The sequence below is a fragment of the Callorhinchus milii genome, unplaced genomic scaffold, assembly GCF_018977255.1.
Source record: "Callorhinchus milii isolate IMCB2004 unplaced genomic scaffold, IMCB_Cmil_1.0 Scaffold4, whole genome shotgun sequence".
Classification (NCBI taxonomy): domain Eukaryota; kingdom Metazoa; phylum Chordata; class Chondrichthyes; order Chimaeriformes; family Callorhinchidae; genus Callorhinchus; species Callorhinchus milii.
Genome location: NW_024704745.1, coordinates 56,447,962 through 56,471,911, shown reverse-complemented (window position 1 = coordinate 56,471,911; position 23,950 = coordinate 56,447,962). Strand labels below are relative to the sequence as shown.

Genomic DNA, 23,950 nt, shown 5'->3' with positions numbered 1-23,950 from the left:
ATTTAGAAAGAGGTGAGTTAAGAAACTAACTATTAAAGAGCTAAGTGTTTACTGGGAGCAGGGACTCTTTGTCTTGTGTTAACTATGTAAACCAAAGCCCTAACCGGTAGGGTACTCTCAGTGGATAAGTTGGAGGTAGTTGATTTGATTTCAGTCCTCTTATACCTCTTTCACAGTGAATTTGTCTCATTCATCTTTCCCCTCTCCACCCCCTCGTTCTCACCACCAGCTTTGGTGCCAAACCAGCATTCTTAAGCTCTTTGAGACATCCTTCTAACATGAAAGATGCTATATAAATGGAAATTGTTAATAATAATAATCCTTGCATTTGATATAGTGTCTCATCACACTGTTGAGACATCTCAAAGCACTTCACAGAATATGCGGTGGAGTCCTGTAGCTCAGTGGTTAGAGCACTCGCTTTGCAAGTGAGAGAACTGAGTTCAATTCCCTTTCAATTCAATTCAATTTCAATTCAATTCAATTCAATTTTTTGGAGCGATTATTACCCCTGGAGAGTGATCTGCCAATCGACTAACCATCGGGTTCCTACTTACTGCTCTGTAAACTGAGGCGTGTAGGGTAAGGAAACTTGCCTACGATTTTGCAATACAATACAAAATTGTATTGTAATGCATTGTATCAAGTTGGTTTCAGTCTCAGCAAAATGGTATTTGACTACCATAGTACATCCACCTTCTGGGTTTGCTACTGAATTGTCATGTTCAGGCATATCCAATCCAAAATGCCACCTAGTTTTAACCTGAAAGACCATTCATAAGATCAAACAGAAAAATGAAAAATTTATGAATTCAGTCTTAATTTGGAAGTCAGTCTTATTGATAATAATAATATAATAATCCTTGCCTTTGATATAGCGTTGTCTTTCCCTGATGGTCCTGCTGAAATTGAGAACCTCCTGTGAATGAATCAGGGAGAGGCGATAGGTGTGAAGAAAACATTTAGGCACAGGATCAAAGGGAAAATCTGAGGGTAGGTCAAAGCACAGATGTTCTTGCAGATCTTGTGACAAAACAACTTTGTTCTGAGCTTGGAGGCAAACTCCAGCCCATCCTCTTAGTGAGGAATAGTACATGGTACAGGATGAGAGAATAGAAGGAACTCAGTACATACAACCTAATGTTTAATACTATTAAGAGAAGCAATTATAAAAAGAACATTTCCTTTGATAAAAAGATGAATTGGAGTTACAAACATCAGAGAGTTTCTCTGCAGTATATAAAATACTTGTAATTTGCAAACACGAGTTGTGTTTTTGATCTCTATAAAATTACCTGTCGTGAACCAATTAGCCTTACTGAGATTAAGTTAGGATTTATAACATGAAGAGGAATAAATATTCATTTTTGATGGGGAGAAAGCATTTTGGCTGCTCTTTCCATTGTAGGCACACACAATATTTTTTGTTATTGACTACTTAGATCAGGAATGGACAATTTGTAGCCCACAGATCACATCTGTGTGACTATTTTATGCACCTGTAGTGCGTTTTGTGTGCAGTCTGCTTGTCTATTTTGTGCCTGCGTAATGCAGCTTGAACGCACCCCATGGTCCGACAGTTGGCCCTCCCTAAGTTAGATGATGGGCTGTGTGGCCCACAATGTATTATACCACCAAGGGTGAAACAATTAGGAGAGGAAAAGAAATTCTAATTAAAAATTAGATATCCAAGCCGTGGTTCAAAGGTTGCATCAAGGTCCATCAGCCTAGACTGTATCAGTATAATGTCCTGGCATGGATCTTGAATCCAGCACTTTCTGACTCAGAGCCAGGCTGACACGAAAGAATCAAGTGGGAGAGAGATTTGTCCTTCTGGGAAATTCCAAGTTGAAGGAAATGAGGAAATGAATGTTCGGTATACATAAAGCAGTTTGGAAATAAACCAAATAATGAATAAAATTTTGGTGAAAAACGTTCTTATTGTGTGCATGCCATGTCAGTTGCTTTCCATTTCTTTATTTTAGAAATGCTTGCAGCTAAACCCTGTCAATGACCAATCGGGCATTGTTGGCCAGGACATTGGGAGAAACTCTTTTATTTCCATACAGTATCATGGGATCTTTAACATCCTCCTGAACAGGTAAACATGATCTCAGTTTAATGTCTCATTCAAAGCAACTCTGACAACATAGCACTCCCATTGAGTAACTGCTTTGTTTGTGATTGTAAAGTCCTGATTTGGGGCTTCAACCCACAACCCTCCGACTTGAAGGCGAGCGCTACTAATTGAGCTGGGCTATTTCTTGAAATTAAACATATATCTAATTTATTGTGAATAATACTAAATAAGATAATTATCGGTGATAAGGATGTGTATTAGATCCTTTAGGTCATTAATCAGTCATCTTTTCACTCTCCCTGCAGTATAAAGACTGCATTTACCAAGAGAAGCATTTTAACAGCAGTTTAAATAAAATTTCTTCATTCATTTCTGTTCTTCTGGACATCCATGCTGGGAATAGACTATTAGTAGGCTACTAATGGCAATAGGAGTGATGTCACCATTTCAAAGAACATGAAGCGTGGCATAACATACCACTTCCTGAACAAAAGTACATGGGAAATCCCAGAGATAAATGCAAAGAAAATTATATAACATGCACAAGATAAAGAGAAACTTACAGCACAAAAGAAGGATATTTGGTCTGTTGTGTGTAAGATACTGGCTCTTTTAAGTGCAATTCGGCCCTTTCTCCATACCCCTGTATTTTACTGCTTTATAGGTATTTATCTAGTTCCCTTTTGAAAATGTACATGAATTCTGCCTCAACCATTACTCCTAGCCAAATATTCGATCTCCTAACTATTCTGTGCATGAAAAAAATTCTCCTAGCCTCCCCATTTGACATCTTAAAGCGCTCCACAGGATTTACTATAAAGTTTTTTGGGGAGTCAGCAGGGGGTCTGACTCATGCGGAAACTCATCACCATGCTTAATAATAACCAAACCAAGCTGAGATTTCCAATGCATTCCACCTATACATGGAAATCCCAGAGATAGATTGTTGGAATGGATTGCACACTCTCTCCTGGAGGGACACATTCTGCTTACCTAATTCTGGAAAGTATTAGGCGAGGGGTGGCAAGAGTCCAGACTTGGGAACTTTAGAATGTGTGTTGGGGTACTGCTCTAATCTACCCAGCTAAAACCGCATAGCTTGCCATTGATATTGCTGTCTGTCCACTTAGGACCATCCTACCCCTTAGGGCTTTGGCTTGCAGAGTTAACAGACACTGAATGGGATGACTCCCTGAGTGACTGTGTATTTAGTAGGCAAACAGAGCAGCTAATTTACACCCAGCAATGTCCCACCATCAACCATGCAATAAAGAAATATCCTTCTCTTTTCAAATAGTGTCAAGTGATCTTTAATGCCTATTTAAAGAGACAAATGAGTCTTCGGTTTAATGTTTCATTCGAAGACAGCACTTCCACCAATGCAGTGCATGCTTAATCCCTTTAAGATTGGAGATGGGTTTCTACACGTGCCAAACACCTGGTTGAGCAAAAAAACAACTTCACAGAATTAGCTCTTGTGTTTGAGGCCCAAGTGTGAAACTGAGCAACTCTGTATTACCCTAGCCCCTTAAGTGGCAATACTTTCAACACAGAATTAAACTATTTCTAAATCAGTAAAAAATGTTGAACCCATGAGAATGACCTCATCTCCATGAAGTGTTTTTGGTGTTAACAGAAATAATTTCACAACTGAGAACAGGTAGGAGTCTGAATAAAAAAGGTTCCCAGTTATGTCACTGGAACCATTTCATGATTTGTGCAAACGATTTACTTCCTTTTCAAATTAGAATTCACATCTAACATTAGCACTTTAATTCCTTGCCTAACATATGGTATAAACAGAATATACATGAAAAGCTGTGGGATGTGATTTTTATTTCACTTATGGCACTAAATATAAGTTGCTCATGACGTTGCTGCTTCAGAGTCATCAGAACAGCTGATTCTTGAACGGATGCATATTGAGAAGGATATTAATAATAATTGTTGCATTTGATATAGCACCTTATCATGTCTTCGAGACGTCTCAAAGCACTTCACAGAATATATTGACTGTATATTTTGTGGGCGAAACGCCGCAGCCAACTGCGCACAGCAGTGTTCCAGAAACAGTCATGGATTGAGTGACCAATTTATTATTTTATTTGCATGCACATTGAGAAGGATGCATACTGAGACGGAAATATATGTTTTCTCAATATGCATGTTCATCATACATACACATACATGTGCATTCATACTGATTATTATCCTCTTATAATAATAATAATCCTTGCGTTTGATATAGCGCTTTATCACGCCTTTGAGACATCTCAAGCGCTTCACAGAATATACTGTGAACTGAATTGAATGTAATATTTTGTGGGGAAAATGGCAGCATGCATATTTGTTGAAGTGGTTCTTTATCTAGTGAGCTCCCAAACTTAGTCTTTCAGCCAAGAGAATTGCTGAGCAAATGCTGGGTGCTTTCTGTAGAGAAGAAAGGGGTCTCAGAGGGTACAATCTGATGCACGTCCTGGCATGACATTGGCAGTGACTGGGACATGATTGCCTGCTCAAATGTTTGGTCAGGAATGTTGTTAAGAAAGTTGAGCTTGTTCTTGTTCCAAAAGAAGATGACATAAGAGTCAACCTGGTCACTGTGATGGTGTTTTCAAATGCTAGATATTGCAGGTTAAACATTAAGAAGTTAAGAGCAGAGGAAGTCAAGCAGAAAATGTGTTGCACAAAGGGTTACCAGTGCCGGGTATAAATAGATGCAGAAAAGGCAACTGGATGAGGATAGGAAAGGAAAGGATGAGAGAATTTATGATAAGGCCAGAAAACTGGTGTTGAGCCTATCAAAAAGAGCTGTCCTGGATATTCATACATAATGGTCTTAGGAAGATGAAACGGAATGAAAGAATATAACTATAAGATTCAAGTTAGAATGAATTTATTGTGAGAATTAATTTATTAAATGTGACACAAACAAGAAAAGATGAGTATGTTAAAGGTTAATATAATGTGAATGTATATATTTTAGTAATGCAGCTGATTTTTAATACACTTGAAATACTTCTATATTTATGAGATGATGAAGATTTGAATCTACCTATTTTTGTACATACTGTATTGTAAACATGCTTTTAGCGTACTATAATTGTTCAGGATAAATGTAATGGTTGTTTAGTTTGAAAACAATCCATACACAAGTATATTGATTGATACACGATCAGCCATTTATCTCAGGCTCTAGTAACCATGGTGAGGACATGTTTGGTACTTTAGAAATGAAGATGAAGGTGGAAGGGAGCAAGAGCATTCACTTCTTGAGAAAAATAGTTGCAAGGCATAATAACACAGATACCATTTGACAGGGTACTGTACATTTTTGGTTCTATGCTCATAGGAACATATAAACATAGAAATATTTTATTAATCTTTTCACTGCTGTTTTTTTGAGGAGTCCAAGACTCTAAGTGCAAAAAACAAGAACAATTTGCATTTATATAGCACCTTTCACATTGGTGGGCAGTAGAGAAAACAAAAGAAAAATGTCACAAATTCAGGTTCAGGATTTGCATCGCCTTGATAAGGAGATCAAAGTTCAACAATTTAGCAAATGCAATGCAAGAGGAGTGAAGGTCATGTGTGCTTGGACATCCAAAGGTTTGTACCTAAGCTGGGGATTGGATTTGGGAGGGGTAGGGCAAACGGGAGTGGGGGGATGTTAACGAAGTTGTAGTTAAAGAGGAAGTCTTGAGATGCATCTTAAAGGAGGAGAGAGAAGGGACGAGGTGAAGGGACTCCAGGGCGAAGTTTCAGACAGAAGGAGCTGATAGGCTGAAGGCCCAATCACCAATGGCAGGGTAGGGATGTGAACTAGAACTATTCTAGAACATTCTTACATGCAAAGTGCCATATAAATGCAAATTGTTGTTCTTGTTGTTAGTACCCTTGTCTGTTTGGGTGGGTGTTAATGATGCTGTGACACTAATTGAAAGGAGGAGTTTCTTCCAGTGACCTGGCCAGAAATCCTCCAGATAAATTGATCATTCACTTCATGTGAATTCAACATTGAACATCACGTTGATGGGATCTCCTGCTGGTTAGCAATTGAAGTGATGGTTCACATTGTGGGTCGCAGACCAAATGCAAGGATTATTTGATCAAATAGATAAAATAATGGATTACAGCATTATTTTTGTTTGAAACATGCTGATGAAGGGTTGCTGAGCCAGTACATCACAGGGTTAAAGGTATATCACAACTTATTTAAGTGTATTTGCTCAACAGCAAGGTTCGAATGAATTGAGCAGAGGCATGAACAGATATGTTGCATAGACCAACATATTCATAGAAAATAAATCACATTATTTTTTGTATGAGAATAGAAAATAGGATTGGACATAAACTAATCTGAAATTGAAATTCCAGGAAAGCAACATAATTTATGTACCTTGGCAGAATATGGTGACATGGATTGACTGAAGCAGAGACCACGGGTAAATTTATGATTAAATTTAGTCTTAATTTGGAAGCTGGTTCTTTTTAAGAACTGCACACAACTGTCTTAATAATAATAATAATCCTTACATTTGATATAGCATCCTTCACATCTCGATGATGTCCCAAAGCACTACTCATGATATACTGTAAAGTGCAGTGACTGCATGTTTTGTGCGCAAATGTAGCAGCCAACTTGTGCACAGCAATCTTCCACAAGGAGTCGTGGAGTGAGTGACCAATTTATTTTATTGGGGGATTGTTGGGCAGGAAACTGAGAAACTCCCTTGTCTTTTCCAGTTTGCCGTGAGATCTTTAACATCCACCTGAACAGGCAGACTGGGCCTTGATTTTACATCTCATCTGAAAGATGACCTCCAACATTGCAGCAGGGCATCGGGGGAAAGAGGGTGATCGAAAGCACAGTTGAAGAGGAGGATCTTGAGATGGGTCTTGAGGAAGGCAAGGGAGGGGCCATAGCAAAGGGTCTACGGAATGGAGTTCCAGAGGGTGGGAGCAGAGTGCTGAAGGCCCGTCAGCCAATGTTGGGGTGGGCGAGGCGGGGGACGTGAAGCAAGCCGGAGCCCACTGAGCAGAGGGTGCAGCAAGTTGGTAGGAGTTTAGCAGGTCGCAGGGGTAGGAGGGAGCAAGGCCATGAAGGGCTTTGAAGGTGAGGACCAGGATCTTGGACTGTATCCTGGGCGTGATGGGAAGTCAGTGGAGTCAGGTGAGGATGGCGTTGATAGGATCATGAAGCCTTGTGCGGGAGAGGACACGGGCTGCAGAATTCTGGATGATCTGCAGCCTATGGAGGGAGGAGTTGGGGCGGTCAACAAGCAGGGAGTTTGCATAGTCAAGCCAGGATGTTATAAATGCATGTATGAGGGTCTTGGCGGCAGCGAGACAGCGATGGAGCCAGCCGATGTATTGCAAAGGTGGGGGAAGGCAGAGCGGGCTCATGGCATGGATCTGGGGTAAAACGGATAGTTGAGGTACAAATAAGATGCCAAGGTTCCGGACTGGCTCAATGAGGTGGAGTGTGAATCCTTGGATGGTGATGCTGTCATCGCCTGACATGTGGAGGTGCTGATGAGAGCCAATCAGGAAGGCCTCAGTCTTGTTGTCATGAAGTTCACCATCTACTGCCTCAATCCCCTCCCCACCCAGCTGCTGGTCACTCAACTCCCCCTCCTCTCCCCACTGCTGCCACAAGGTCAACCAGTCTCTCTCCTCAGGCTCTGTTGCACTCCCCCTGAAACCATCGTTATCACACCTCTCCTCAAAAAAACAACCTCTAATCTCTCACACTACTGTCCTAAATCCAACCTACCCTTCCTTGCCAAAGTCCTGGAATGCATTGTTGCAGGTCAACTTTGGTCATCACACCTCTCCCTCCACTCCCTCCTCGAGCCACTACAGTCTGGTTTTTGCCCTGCGCACAGCACAGAGACAGTGCTTGACAAAGTCACATATTACGTCCTCTCTATCCATGACCAGGACTCCCTCTGCCTCCTCATCCTCCTGGATCTCCCTGCCGCATTAACTCACATTAGCATGGTTCAAAACCTACTTAACCACCTGCCTCCATTTTGTCTCAGCAAATGGTTTCTCCTCTCGCCCACGCCCGGTCACCTGCGGGGTACCCAAGGGCTCCATCCTTGGGCCTCTTCTTTTTCTTATCTATATATTCTCTCTGGGTGATGTCATCTGCAGACATGGGGTAAACTTCCACATGTATGCAGATGAACGCAAATCTACTTTGCCTCCTACAGTACCATCTCCAGATCCGCTGATGTTCTATCAGCTTGTCTGGCAGACATCAGGGCCTGGTTTTCCAATGTCTTCACTCCTGTGGATCTGAATTCCTCAATCCTCCCTGTGCTCTCCCTCACACTCACCGAACGAATGCACAATCTAGGTGTCCAGTTCAAACCCTAGCTGTCCTTCCTCTCCCACATCCAGTCCCTGACTAGGACAACCTTCTTTCACCACGGCCACATTGTCCCCCTCCGACTGTATAATAATAATAATAATCCTTGCATTTAATATAGCGCCATAACCCAAAAGCAGCCTTGTGCATTCATTTGGCACTCTTGCCTGGATTACTCAAACACACTCCTCTCTGGTCTTCCCAGCTCCACTATTCAAACTTCCAACTCATTCAGAACTCTGCTTCCCGCATACTTACCTGGACCGAACTCCATACCCACGTCTCACCAGTTCTGGACAGGCTCCACTGACTCCCCATCACTGAACGGATCGACGTCCAGATCCTCAAACTTGTGTTCAATTCCTTCACTTTCTGGCATCTCCCTACCTATCTGACGTCCTTACTCCCTAATTCACTGCCCAGCACCTCACCTGGACTGGCACCAGCCTCCTCCTCGTCCCTCGCACCCTTTGCTCCACTATCGGAGGTTGCACTTTCAGCCACTACACACCGAAACTCTGGTGGAAACTCTCCCTCAATCCCTCCACATTGCCACCTTTTTCCCCTTTTTCAAGTTCCATCTGAAAACCGTCCTCTTTCATTGTGCCATGCCTACAGGGGACCAAGGACACAGCCCTGAGGAATGCCGCACGAGATGGTGCGGGAATAGAGGAGAAACCATTTGTGGAGATGGAGTGGAGACAGTGTGAGAGGTAGGATCTGAACCATTCAAGGGCAGAACCCTGAAGGTTGAGGTGAGAGGAGAAGCGGTGGAGGAGGATAGAGTAGTCAACAGTATCAAAGGCAGCAGAGAAGTCAAAGAGAATGAGGAGGCAGAGGGAACCCTGATCGCAGATGCACAAAATGTCATTGTCACTTTGATCAAAGGTGTTTCTGTGCTATGGGTGACACGGAAACTTGATTGGAAGGGTTTCTGAAGGGATTGGTGGGAGAGGAAGGAGTGAAGCCGGGAAGCAACAACTCATTCCAGGACCTTGGAATGGAAAGGGAGGTTAGAATTGGAGCGGTAATTTGAGAGCAAGGATGGGTCCAGGGAAGGATTTTTAAGGATAGGTGTGATGATGGCTGTTTTTAAATGGGTGCGAATGGTGCCAGTGGACAGGTAGTGGTTTATGATGTCTGTGAGTAGAGGGGCAAGGAAGTGGAGCTGGGAGGTAAGGAGAGAGGTAGGGATGTGGTCGAGGGAGCAGGTGGTGGGTTTGATGTGGATTATGGTGGTGGTGAGAGAGGAGTGGGAGACAGGTTCAAAGGTGTGGAGGGAGGGATGGGTAGGGGCTGGGATGTGAGAGGGAGATGGGGAGGGGATAGTAGACGGAAGGGCAGAGGCAGCTGTGGAGATCAACTTTGGTTTTGAGGAAGTCCTGCATCATCTCGCAGTTAGCATTGGAGGAGAGGATGGGCGAGGTGTGAGAGGGTGGGTGTAGGAGCCAGTTGGTAACAGAGAAGAGGAGCCTGGGGTTGTCCTTGGCCTCCAAGATTATCCAAGATTATCTTGGATAGAAGGACGATTTAGCGGAGGCGAGGGTGGAGCTGTAAGTTTTGATAAGGTCCATCCCGATCTATTTAAAATTCCAAAGGACAATTTCAGGATACCGGGAAGTTTTCTTTACTTGGAGGCTAATTAATGACTGGAACAAAGTGCCAGGAAGGGTGGTTGAGACTCATTTAACAAAAAAACTTGATGCTATGATGGGAAGACAGTAGGGTGGGTATTCTGGAAGGATGTGATCAAATGTGATGAAGACCATTTCTTCCTTCTTCAAGATTCCAAACCAATCTTGCGATCTTGTGATCTGTAAGAAGGTCATTTCTGAAAATGTAAGATTGTGTAGAATTAACAATTTCTTAAATTTAGTTTAATTTGGAAGACATTTTTAGCGCAAACCTCAATTCCAAATGAAAACTATACTGAAGCATTTTCTACAATTCTGAGCAATTTCAGGTTTTGAGCCCAAGTAGTTTGACAGGCTAAGAATACAACAAATCTAGTCTCAGCAAATTTAATGGTCATGAAGAGAGGCAGCTTCCAGTCAGCTTTGAGACCTTCTCCCATTTTAAACAACAGCAACTTGCATTTATATAGCAAGTTCAGACTGGGTAGTGTGCCGGAGGCTTGGCTCCCTACTAAAAGGCGAAACATAAATATAAAATTGTGGCCTTAAAACCACTCCATCTCTGTAAATGGCTCAAGAGATCATCCAATGAAAAGTGCTATTGGATATGAATGCAAGTTGTTGATGTTGACTATTTAAAACTTGACTTTCGTGGGAAGCCAAAATAGTGTTAAAATGGTCTTACCCTCAAAAACAAATCCCAAATTCATTGCAGTGCTGCCTGCAATTATATTGCTCCTTTTGAATCACTGCACTGCCAAAACCACTTGCATGTAAATGTAAATGGTTTTGGCAGTGTATTGCAGAAAGTACAGAGAATTACTGTATTTATTACCAAGGGATTGCACAGGAGGAAATGCATTACAATCCTGATGAATATAGTGCATTGGATAGTTTGTATTCAGTCGTCTGACTGATCTTTTGCTAAGATTATCTCTGGACTTTGATGTTCAAGTTCCTGTCTTTGAGATTAGTCAATAGCTCATTCTTAGACTGTGATATGTTTTTGAAGCTGCCTCTGATATGTTCTTATTTGTGATCAAAACATGCAAGTACAGTAGAAACCCGGTTTGTGGGCAACTCAGTAAACCAGTCACCTCACAGTTTCAGGCACATTTACACAGTCTCTTTCATTGTCAACGTTAAAAAATAGGCTATCTGCTTTAGTAAACCGGGCACCTCACTATTCCGGACAACGGTCACTGATTGCAGCCGCTACAGCACCCTCCTCCACTTCAAATGTGGTACAAACGCCCCCCCCACCCCCACTACGAACCTATACAGTACACAGTGCGCTAGGCCTCGGGCTTCTCGTGCTGTTTCCTCGATGCTGCTACTGTGGGCAGAGTGGGCTCCAGTCATGCATGCAGGGCATGGGGATTGTTTGGATCTTGGAAGCGGCGTGAGCGGAAAATTGACTTGGCCCAGTGTCTGTGGCTTAACCTGAGCTCCTGAGCTTCTGCGGCCAATTCTTGATAAGTGCTGTATTCAGAGCACATGGTTTCTGTGTACATAGTTTGTTTTGATTTAGTGGCTGTTGACAAGGGTTGTAAACATGCCACCACAGAGGAATTGTCCTTATGTGAGAGAGTGGACTTAATCAAAAACCATAAGGGCAAAAGTCATAAACTGTGAGCTGTGATCTATGGCATTGGCAGTACACAAGTTGGATAAAAATATAAGAACATAAGAAATACCAGACGAAAAAGACCAAGGTCCATCTAGTTCACCTTCCACCTTACTGGCGGTCGCATGCACTTATGTCCCAAACTGCCTATATACTATATCCCATAATGTTATTTCCAAAAACTATCTAATCTGTGTTTGAAAGAATCAACATTTCCAGCTTCAACTGTCTCCCTAGGGAGCCTGTTCCACAGGTTCACTAGTTGTTCATTGAAATAGTGTTTGCGTAGATTTATTCAGAATTTACCCCCACTTCAATTGCAGGCCGTGGTGTCCTCTAGTTTTACTATTCTGGACAAGTTGAAACAGCCTGTCATGATCTATATGAATCATGACATATAGATGCATTCTCAAAAGGTAGACTGAATACATGATAGCATTTGTTTTAAATGTGCCAATCCCTTTATTTTAATGAGATTGCAAAGTATTGTTGAATGTTCACCACCCTTGCCCATTACCAATGCCCTTAACATTACATCAGTGGCCTGAATCACCCAACCTGTTTCAGTGATCGAGGCCCTCCTGATTGGCTTGTGCCAGCGCCTCCGCACCTCTGGCACTGGCAGCATCAGCCTCCACGGCTGCACACTCAATCTCACTAAGCCAGTCAGGAACCTGGGTATTTTGTTCGACCCTGAATGTCCTTTCTCCCCCACATCCACGCCATGACCGGCACTGCCTACCACCACCTCCGCAACATTGCCAGACTCCACCACTGCCTCACCCTCCCTCATGCATTCGTCACATCAAGGCTCGACTATAGGAACTCCCTCCTCATCGGCCTTCCCAACTCTTCCCTTCACAAGCTGCAGTTCATCCAAACCTCTGTAGCTCATGTACTCTCACGCACCAGGCTCCGCGACCCCATCACTCCCACCCTTGCCCGACTCCACTGGCTCCCCATCCCCCAGAGGATTGAGTTCAAGATCCTCGTCCTCACCTTTAAGGCCATCCATGGCCTTGCCCCCTCCTACCTCTCTGACCTGCTGACTCCCTACCAACCTGCCCGCTCCCTCCATTCAGCGGGCTCCGGTCTGCTCCATGTCTCCCGCCTGACCCGCCCTATCATCAGTGGCCGGGCTTTCAGCATCTCTGCCCCCACAATCTAGAACTCCATCCCATGGTCCCTTCGCCTCGCTTCCTCCCTTGCCTCCTTCAAGGCCGGTCTCAAGACCCTTCTCTTCGATCGTGCCTTCGGTCGCCCTCCCACCTCTCTGCCTTCCCTCACCCCTATACCACCCCTCCCCCATGCTCAGGCCCCGAAACCTGGCTGTTCAGCGCTTTAGGACATCCTCTTGACGTGAAAGGCGCTCTATAAATGTAATTTTGTTGTTGTAATCAGGTCACCTCACTAAGTAGTCACTTTTGCCCAGTCAATTGAGTGACTGGATTAGTGAGGTTCTACTGTGTATATATTTGCTATATGTTATAGTCCTCAAAGGAGCTTGCTGAACAGTTCTGAGAGAGGACTCTGGTGCTTTGTGTTTGGTCTACATTGCAGCTACAAACAAAGTAAATCAGAAAGAACAATATCACTTATTCTGAGTTCGATGTAAATTTTACGAACAAATATAGAAAACTGGCTTCCAAATGAAAAATAAATTGAAGATTTTTCCAAAATACTGAACAATCTTTCATTTTAAGAAGGTCTGATACCATGAGAACCTTTGGATTATATAGATTATACAAATTCTATAGTTTTATCAGTTTACAGCTCTTTTAAAGCAAATCAAAGTAACAAAATGGCACTCTACAATTGTCAAAGTATTGAAGCTGCCAATGCATTTGATATACAATTAAGTCATACTGACTGCCAATGCATTTGATATACAATTAAGTCATACATCACTGACAATTTAAGCACATTGATGTTATGCAGTAGAAAATAGAATAGCCTACTGGGTGTCAGCATATCGGCCACGGGGTTATCATGGACTCGAGACTCATTTCCTGCTTTCAGCTGGGCCAATGAGAAGGATTGTGCAGAGATCAATTCTGTCCTACTTGAATCCTCCCCAGACCACTTGGGTTTTATTTCCAGGGCAGGACACGTGGGAAGTTGGTATCTTGACTCAGTTAATGATAATTCTTGCCAAAAAGAGTAAGAAGGGGAAGAAAAGACCGTTTCCCACTAACAAAAAAAACTTGAAATTTTATTGACTCAGCAAACTGAGTTTCTCCCTTTCATATCTCTTTGGTCATTTCTCTGTATCTGTAAAAGGCATCTGAAGTGCTATCCTCTATATAAATGCTAGTTGATGTTGCTATCCACTGAAAAACAACATTGGCAGCCACTAAAGTGTTGGGGCGCAACTATTCTGCTATTGTCAGTTACAAGTTTGTGCTGGTGTTATTTGAAGTTACAGTAAACAAAAACTAAATAAACTTTGTTGTGAGATACAGTTATCCACTTTGTGTTGCCCTAAGGATTTTATATGAAAACGTCTGGACAGTGTGAGTTCTCTTCCCTGTACATGGTTACTAAGTTCCCATGTTATGAATCATGATTTTTTTNGTTTATAAAGAACTTGACTTTTATAGTGCCTTATCATGTCAAAAGTGTCTCAAAGTCCTTCAGAGTAATTACTATTCAGTGTAGTGACTGTATTTGTGGACAAACACAACAGCTATTTGCATTAGGAGGTTCCACATAAAGCATGAGGTGAATAATCAATTGATTTGGTTGCCTCTTAACCAGGCACCAGTGGATACTCCCTTTTTTGAATAGTGTTAATTGCAAAGATTAATATTATTATTCATGTTATGGAATCTTCAATATCTACCTGAACATGCAGTTGAGACCTTGATTTAATGTCTCATCTGAAGGAATGCACCTTTAACAATCCGTAGCCTTCTGATCCAGAGACAACAGCGTTGCCAACACTGAATCAAGCTGACTCACTCAGCAAACCAAGTTTCTTCCCTTGGTATCTCTTTGATCATTTCCCTGTATCTATGAAAACACGTTGATTCAGTGTGCGTTGCAGCAGGATGAATGGGTAGTGCAACGGGTTAGAATTGCCTTTTATCCCTGAGGTATGTGCACACATTCAGAGTGATGCGTGTCTCAAATGTAATCTTGTTGTTGTTGTTGTCTCTGCCAAAGTGATTTTAGGTATTCTGAACCCAGTTTTCAGATCATTTAATGCTGATGCCAGTGGAAGGAAATGACAGACACTCTCAGGTCAGATAATTCCCGCTTCTTCACATTTAATATTAAGGTTTTCTAAATTAATCATGTCACTGTTAGTTAGTTTAGATGGAAAGTAAGATCCAGAGTAAGATCTTTGGTTCAAAGTACAGAACTCGCACTACTGAACTCAATTGTTTGTTTTTGATTAGATGAGTGTCTGACAAATGAATAAATACATTACCTGTTTAAGAGTATCCAAACCAAATGTTTCACATATGTATCCCATCTTGACGTGGAAATTTCCCTGGAGGGCTGCACACTGCTTAATTAAGTCTGAACAGTATTAGGCACAGGTGAGTGGTAAGGCGTGGGAACCTCAGAGTGTGTGTTGGGGTACTGCTGGAGTTTAACCAATTAACTTTCCATGCTGCCCACAGGACAGAAACACCCCTGGTCAAAGTGACAAATGACATTCTGTCCATCTGTGACCAGGGGTCCCTCTGCCTCCTCGTCCTCCTTGACCTCTCTGCTGCCTTCGACACTGTTGATCACTCTATCCTCATCCACCACGTCTCCACTCACCTCAACCTTCACAGTTCTATCCTTGAATGTTCAGATCGTACTCTCACACCGCCTCCACTTCATCTCAACAAAGAGTTTCTCCTCTAAGCCCGCACCGTCTTGTGCAGCGTTCCACAGGGCTCTGTCCTTGGTCCCCTCCTCTTCAATATCTATATGCTCCCTCTTGGTGACATCATCCCCCAACATGGGGTCAACTTCCACATGTATGCAGATGATGCCCAACTCTACCTCTTGGCCTCCACCCTTGACTCCAGGGCCACTGCTGTCCTGATATAACGTCTGTCGGACATCAAGTCCTGGATGAGAGCTAACTTTTTTCAGGTTGAACATCAACAAGATCAAGGCCCTCCTGATTGGTTCGCATCAGCACCTCCACATCAGGCACTGACTGGAGCCAATGACTATCCATGGATGCACACTCCAGCTTACTAAGTCAGCCGGAACCTTGGCATCCTGTTTAACCCTCAACTATCCTTTCTACCCCACATCCATGCCATGACCCACTCTGCCTTCCCCCATCTCTGCAACATCGCCCGGCTCCACCGTCTCACACCGAAACCATTATACGTGCATTCATAACATCGAGGCTTGACTATGCAAACTCTTTGCTTGTCAGCCTCCCAAACTCTTCCATCCATAAGCTGCAGATCATCCAGAACTCTGCAGTCCATGTCCTCTCCCTCACCAGACTTCGCAACCCCGTCACCTCCACCCTTGCCTGACTCCACTGGCTTTGCTTCATGCAGAGGATACAGTTCAAGATCCTGGTCCTCACCTTCAAAGCCCTCCATGGCCTCACTCCCCCCTGTCTCTGCGACCTCCTAAACCCCTACCATCCCCTCGCCACTTAGCGGGCACCTGCCTGCTTCACGTCCCCCGCTTCACCTGTCCCACCATTGGCGGGCGGGCCTTCTGTCACTCTGCCCCCACCCTCTGGAACTCCATCCCGCAGTCCATCCACCTTGCCCCTGTCCCTTGCTTCCTTCAAGACTCATCTCAAGACCCTCCTCTACGATCGTGCTTTCGATCACCCTGCTTCTCCCCCTGCCCTCCACCCTTTCCAATCCCGACCTCCAGCTCAGGTCCAAAATGCTGACCGTCCAGCACCGTGGGACATCCTCCCGACATGAAACGCGCTATACAAATGTAACGTTGTTGTTGTTGTTATGTCTATGATAGCTTGCTTTTAAGAGCACTGTTTGGCAAGCTTCTCGTTGCTTGCCTGGCCAGGACCAACTTACCTATTTGTGTTTGGTGTGTAGGATTAGCAGGAGCTGAGTGGGAAGAATCCCTGCTCCCCAATGGTCTGCCCCTCCAAATCCTGCTGACGAGCCAGGGTTACTGGTCTCTCATAATTAGTGGCTTGGGGTAGAGTGGATCCACCTGGTTCAGGAGTCAAACTACCAAGGCCGGTATATGGGTTGAATCGAATCCAACATTCCATTGTCAAGCATGTCACCTTGGAGTCAGCTCAGTTACCCCACTAGAAAAGTTTCTTGTTGGTTGTTTGACATCTGACAAGCACGTGGTTGAGCCCTCATGAGGTGAACAGTAGGCACCAGGAACTCCCTGCAAGCTTCTTGGTTAGCAGCACAGCTCAGTAACGTATGAAAGCAATGTTACTCTTCCACTATGCAGGCAACTTCTTCCAATACAATCTAGACATCAGGTCCACGGACTGTGCTGAAGATTCTTTTATATGAATCTAGACTGGTTATCAAAGCCCAAACTGAATAATATTCATCTGACTTCCACAAATGCTAAGGTTGAGGTTCTTCAGCTATGAAAAAAGAAGACCTGAGGAGTTTTGGCATTTTGAAGATCGCAAATAGATTATTTCCATTGACTAGAGGCAGCAATGAAAGTGGACAAAATAAAACAATCACAAACAGAATTAAAGGGGAGGTTAGAAAATAATTCTTTACAGAGAGAATGGTTGAAATTGGAATTCTCTGCCACAAACTGTAGTTGAAACATAGTCCATAAATGTTTTTAAAAAAAGGAATAGAACATAAAAGAAGTAAGCGACAGGGGTCTGGAGAAAGGGCAGGTAAATGGGACTCAAAAGATTGCTCTTAAAAAAGTCAGCACAGACAAGGTGTACTGAATGACCTTCTTCTGTGCTATAAATTCCTATGGAATTAATGATCGAAAATTAGGAATACTAAAGGGTTTGGGGAGCGAGTACAACAACACTAACTAGCATTTCTATATCACCCTTCATGAGGTATAGTGTCTCAGAGCGATCAGTGACTATATTGAGGAAAATAAGTGTAAATTTGATGGGCCAAATCTGTAATCTGTACTCCAACATTCTAATTATGTGCAACGTTGAAATGTTCTAGAAGCAGTCACTGAATAGTGATGGGGGGGGAAGATATTTCCCATTATTGGTAAATTTACTACCTATTGTTTTTAATGTATTTTCTTGTATTAAACCTCGGTGGGGTGGAGGGCAGGGGTCACCTATGTGGAACAATCTTTGGTTATTGATTGTCGTGATGGCATTTATCAAGAAAGTGATAATTATTACTGATAACAATAAACACGGACCCACACACCACAATTTTCATCGGATAAATATCCATGCACACTCATGTTGCTTAAATCTATTGGTGAGTTAACCTGGTCTGTATTGCCCATGTACAATCCTTTCACTTTTGTGATATATTAAAAGCAAACACTGAACAGTGATCTTTATGCAATCGCTCTGGCTGCTTGTTAGTTAATACACCATGTATAAGAAACATAAATATAGCCAGTGCCTGACTCATCTACCCCAGCTCACGGTTGTCACAAAATTATTTTGTCTGTCTGATTTCCTCCTGGTGTTGACCTCTCTCTGGTCAACTTGAAGAATACTGGATTCTGGCACTTGTGCCAATCATCTTCAGTCTTTCCCTATCTCTTTGATTGACAGGAACCCAGAGGTCAACCAGTGGAGAGTAGCAGCCTGAATAAACAAATTGCATTTCCATTAAACTATGTTTAAACCTAAATATTTTTGTCCCTTACTATATTGTCAAATATTTCATAAATAGCTGACCTTTTCAGATGCTGCCTCTTTGTGGAAAACATTACTTTTTGACAACCATGAAGGTCAATAGCTTCAAACATCCCAATGAAAACATTTATTTAATTGAATTCAAAAAGAATGCACTGTTGATTGGGAAGCTGTGGGGGGGGTCTGCTGGTTGGAGTTCCATTCGATTGATTTGGGGGATGCTCTGGTGGTTTGGGGGCACCCTGTCAAATTGATGTGGGTTCTGTTGATTCTGTTGATTTGGGGAGGAGCGTTCTGTTGATTTGCATTCCGTGTTTGTTTTTAAACGGTACTGTCCTGTACCCTTGTGGAGATCTGTAGCTCAGTGGTTAGAGCACTCGTCTCGCAAGTAAGAGACTTGGGTTTGATTCCCGATAGGGTGAAATGTTGGGCAAGTTTCCTTACTCCACACTCTGTTTACCTGGCAGTAAGTAGGAACACGGTTGTTAGTCGATTAGTCAATTTCCGGGAGTAATAATGCCTTCAAAAAAAATAATAAATTGGTCACTTCAATCCACGACTTTTTGTGGGACACTGCTGTGCGCAATTGGCTGCCGCTCTTCACCCACAGATTATACAGTCAATTCACTTTACAGTATATTCTGTGAAGTGCTTTGAGACGTCTAGAAGATGGGAAGAGCGCTATATCAAATGTAAGGATTATTATTATTATTCTGTGAAGTGCTTTGAGATGTCTTGAAGATGTGATAAGGCGCTGTATCAAATGCAAGGATTATTATTATTACAGCTGTGTTCTGTTACATATTTTTATTTGAATAGAGAATGTGAATAACATTAATAACTTGTTGTAACAAGGCTGAATTAGCATAACTAGGCCACAGTTATTAAACCTCCAAGCCTGAGCAATCTTGCCACTTGAGCTGTGCACATACTAATTCATTGGCTCCCTCACTCCATCAGGCTCAGCAGCACCTTCAAGCCTGTTCCACCACAGCTGCCATCATCACTCCCAGTTCACACAAAAGCCCTTTTTGAATGAACAACATAAAAAAATATGTTAAAAGTAGATTAGTTTTTAATGAACAAAATGTGAATTGCTTGACAATATGGGACTAGATTACCTAAATAGGAATGCAAGACTTGTATAATATAAAATACTAGCACCCCCCCACCCCCCTCCCCCATTTAGCATTTGAGATCCATAAAATCCTAATCTGATTCAATGTGCATGTGTACGCTTGTTGGCATGCTAGTTGGTTTGACTGTGCATGGGGTGTAAACAATCAGCGCACGCCCTGTGTACCAGCTGGTTCCTGCACCAACAAACAAAATACCTGACTTCTCCTCATCGAATCACCACAATGGTACTTCCTGTTTACTGGCTATGCGCAAACAAAGAAATGACATTAGAAGCAACTTGATGACCAGGATATTGGCCATTTTTTGCTCAGATATAATGGCCGACTTCCGGGTCATTAGCTAGGTGACTATATTTTGTTAACTAAATCGGGGACACATATAAAAACAATTGAACTCACCACTAGGAGCTTGTTGGATTAATGGCTGTATTTTTCTGATGAGTGTATCTGTTTAGAATTTTATTTTTTTTGCTCAGTTTTTGCTGAACTCAAGACAGGGCAAATTTGGCCAGGGACACATTCGCTCATCTGGGGACAGACCCTGGAAATCGGGGATCTATGCTCACCTTACACGAGGTCACCTCCAACATCACTTCCTGCTTTATACATGTGCGGAAAAGCAGGAAGTTACATTATTGGATACCTAATAACCCGGAAATTGGCCATTTTAGTGTGAAAAAACACCCGGCGTGCAGGAAACAAGCAGGACGGGTGTGCACATGCACACAGAATGAGGTGCACAGAGCAACTGCATTATAAGAGATTTTGCACTGTAGGGAAATGCATTATAATGGGACTGCACTGCCAATCTGGCATTTGATATAGCACCTTTAACATCTAAATGTCTCAAATTGCTTCCCAGGTGCAGTTAATGTGTATTGGCGGGCAAATCTATGTGCCATAAAAGTGATGCATGATTTTACTCCCTCCCCAGTCATAAAGTCAGCGCCTCCCTGAAGTTGCATATTTGGTAACATTCTTTTAAGACCATGATATTGAAAACACAGATTTTATTTACTTTTCTCCTGATTCCCACCTCCCTCTAGATAACAGTTAGCAAAGTTTCCCAACTATAAAGGCTGTTTTGCCAACATTGTATCTCAGTGTGAAAGCTGTAACTTGATTGCAGTTACAGCAACACCCAGACCTAGGACTTAAAGCAGGATGAGCAGTTGCCATTGCTTCTGAAGGAATTGAGGGTAGGGGTGATGACATCGGACTCCACAGACTCTACAAGATCATTCTCGCTGGCAATGATGTGTTTCACCAAACATCGAGCTGCTTCGTCAATGTTGACATTTTCCTGGAAGGGGTGGGAAAAACAGATTAAATATTCTTTCATTAAATAAGATTTTTTGCATTTAATATCACATCTATAACATCTAAATGCTTTGCAAGTTTATTTTGTAAGTGAACATAAGCAGCCAATTTGACACAGTAATGTCCCAAAAACAGCCATAAGGCGATTGACCAATTTTCTCTGTTTATAATGATTTGATGCAGGACCTTGTATTTGATACAGCTTCTGTAATGTCAAAACATGTCAAAATGTTTCATAGCTAATTGATATTGAGTGCATAACTGTGTATTTGTAGGCAAGGTTGCAACCATAACGTTGTGGAATCTCATCCCAATAGAATATTGGGTGAGAAGTGGAATGGGAAGATTGTCCCAGGAGAGAATGTGATGGGTCTCAAGACCTTTTCCTGCCCTTTTCTTTCTATGCTTCTATTTACTGAGCCCATGCAACCTGTATACTCAGCAATATTCAGTCATTGGGCTCATTATCCATACTCTACCTACTTTATAAATTTGCATTATTTCACAGTGGAACTGGCATCTCCATCTTCCTTTATCATCCCAATTTAACAACAACAACATCTATGAAAACTTTAAGATTTAGAATTTTAGAGCATATGCACAGATCCCTCCAGAATTAGTGCACAACAATGCATTTAAATGCCAATGGGGAGAAAGTATACCTTATGTAGCTCTTTTGGTGTTCAGAATTTAACAAATTGTTGAATTCAGTCTTAACTTCAGGTTGGTTTTCTGAAGTTCTTAATTGTATGGTTTGGCATCATAGTATACCTTTGTTCACCATGACACTATAACAACAACTTGCATTTATATAGTGTGTGCAGCATCACTGTCCATGTCATAATGTCCCTATCAGGTACAGGGCTTCCTGGTATTCGTGGCAATGATGTGTATGAGCGCAACAAATGAAAACAAATTAAAATGAGAGCAGGGGGTTGACAGGACTAGGCAGGGGATACACATAGACCATTGTCCATTGGTCATTCTCCATAACTGCATGGAGAAACTTAGGCTGGTCACATGAAACTGCAACAACAACAACAACTTGCATTTATATACCTACCTTCACTTGGGATAGCATCTCAATACACAATGTAAGGTCAGATATATATCTTAATACTAGAGAACATTCCCAGTGCAGGAGCAGGCTTAATAAAAAGGGAGTTATTTGCAAGTGTGAGCGTAAGTCTTTGAGTCAAAGAAAACCTGTGTGACCTGATATGAGGACTCTCTACCAGGGAGGGCTCAAGGAAACACAACTCAACTGTATCCAACTGCTGCATCACTTTTTTAAAAAATGTTTGTGACAGCAAACCTTTTCTGTCAAGATATTATGCTTTGAGGCATCCCATTGGGCATCTGTGAGATCTGCTATTTTTGCACAATACTGATTCAAGAGCCTGCCCTGAGATAACTGCAGAACTCTCTGGCATCTCAAATATTGGATAAGATTTTAATAACTTTCTATTGAGGTAAATTATTTTGTATTGTACTTTGTGGGACAGATTCATGGTTGCCACAACATAATCAATAACCATACTAGGGTCTAATTTGTGGCACTGAATGATGAAGATTCTTTAGCAAATTCCAAAGTTTAGAAATTTGACATTTACCCATTTCTTATTACAAAATGTGATTAAATCCTATTATTGCCCCATCCACATTCATCATACACCACACACACCAGGCTCCATGACCCCTTCACCCCCACCCTTACTCGGGTCCACTGGCTCCTCATCCTCCAGAGGACAGAGTTCAAAATCCTCGCCTTGCATTCAAAGCCCTCCACTGCCTTGCCCTTCCCTACCTCTGTGACCTGCTGACCCCATATCAACCTGTCTGCTCCCTCCACTCAGCAGGCTCTGGCCTGCTCCATATCCCCCATCCAGCCACCCCACCATCGGTGGCCAAGCCTTCAGCCTTTTTTCCCCCACCCTAAGGAACTCCATCCCACATTCCCTTCACCTCGCTCCCTCCCTTGCCTCCTTCAAGACACGTCTCAAAACCCTTCTCTTTGACCAAGCCTTCATCCACCCTCCTACCCTCCCTCCTCCCCGATCCCGGCTCAGGTCCAAATCCCTGGCAGTCCAGCACGTTGAGACGTCCTCCCGACATAAAAGGTGCTATAGAAATGTAATTTTAAATTGTGTATTGTAATACTGGGTTAAAATTCCATTCAATATTTATGTATCTTGCTTTTGGCAATGTCATCCGCTAATGGGATTTCCCCATCATAGTCAAATATCGCAAAAGATGCACAATACCGAATGGAATTTTTACCCCCATGTGTTGTGAACGGCAATAAAGGAATTGGTATAAAACCTTTTCTGGACACCATTAACAAAATTCCATTCATAGAATCATAGAATTATACAGAACAGAAGGAGGCCATTCGACCCATCCTATCTGTGCTAGCTCTTTTAAAACAGCTATCCAAATCAATCCCACTCCCCTGCTCTCTCCCCATATTCCTGCAAACTTGTCCTCCCCAAATAATTCTCTCTTGAAAGTTGTTATTGAATCTGCTTCCACCACCCTTTCAGGCAATGCACTGCAGATTCGAACAACTCGCTGTGTGAAGAATTTCTTCTCACCTCCCCTCTGTTTCTTTTAACCACTATTTAAATCGGTGTCCTTGGGTTACCGACCCAGCCCCCCACCAGCGGAAATAGTTTCTCCTTGTTCACCCTATCGAATCCCCTCATGATTTTGAAAACTTCTATTAATTCTCCTCTTAACCTTCTCTGCTCCAAGGAGAATAATCCTAGCTTCTCCAGCCTCTCCTGATAACTGAAGTCCATCATTCCTGGTACCATCCTGGTAAATATCCTTTGCACCCTCTCCAATGCTTTGACATCCTTCCTAAACTGTGGTGTCCAGAACTAAACACAGTACTCTAACTGAGGCTTAACCAGTGTTTTATAAAGGTTCATCATAACTTCTTGACTTTTGTATTCCATGCCCCTATTTATAAATCCTAGTATCCTGTATGC

General features: G+C 42.6%; 1 protein-coding gene across 1 annotated transcript in view; it reads right to left on the bottom strand.

Moving 5' to 3' along the window:
- Nucleotides 1-20,111: 20,111 nt before the first annotated feature.
- rab38a (RAB38a, member RAS oncogene family) overlaps nucleotides 20,112-23,950 on the bottom strand; it is a 35,524-nt gene continuing 31,685 nt past the window's right edge. Inside the window, exon 3 of the mRNA XM_007902321.2 lies at nucleotides 20,112-20,940. Coding sequence (XP_007900512.1) covers nucleotides 20,785-20,940 — 156 coding nt within the window. The 3' untranslated portion in view covers nucleotides 20,112-20,784. The remainder of the gene's footprint in view (nucleotides 20,941-23,950) is intronic.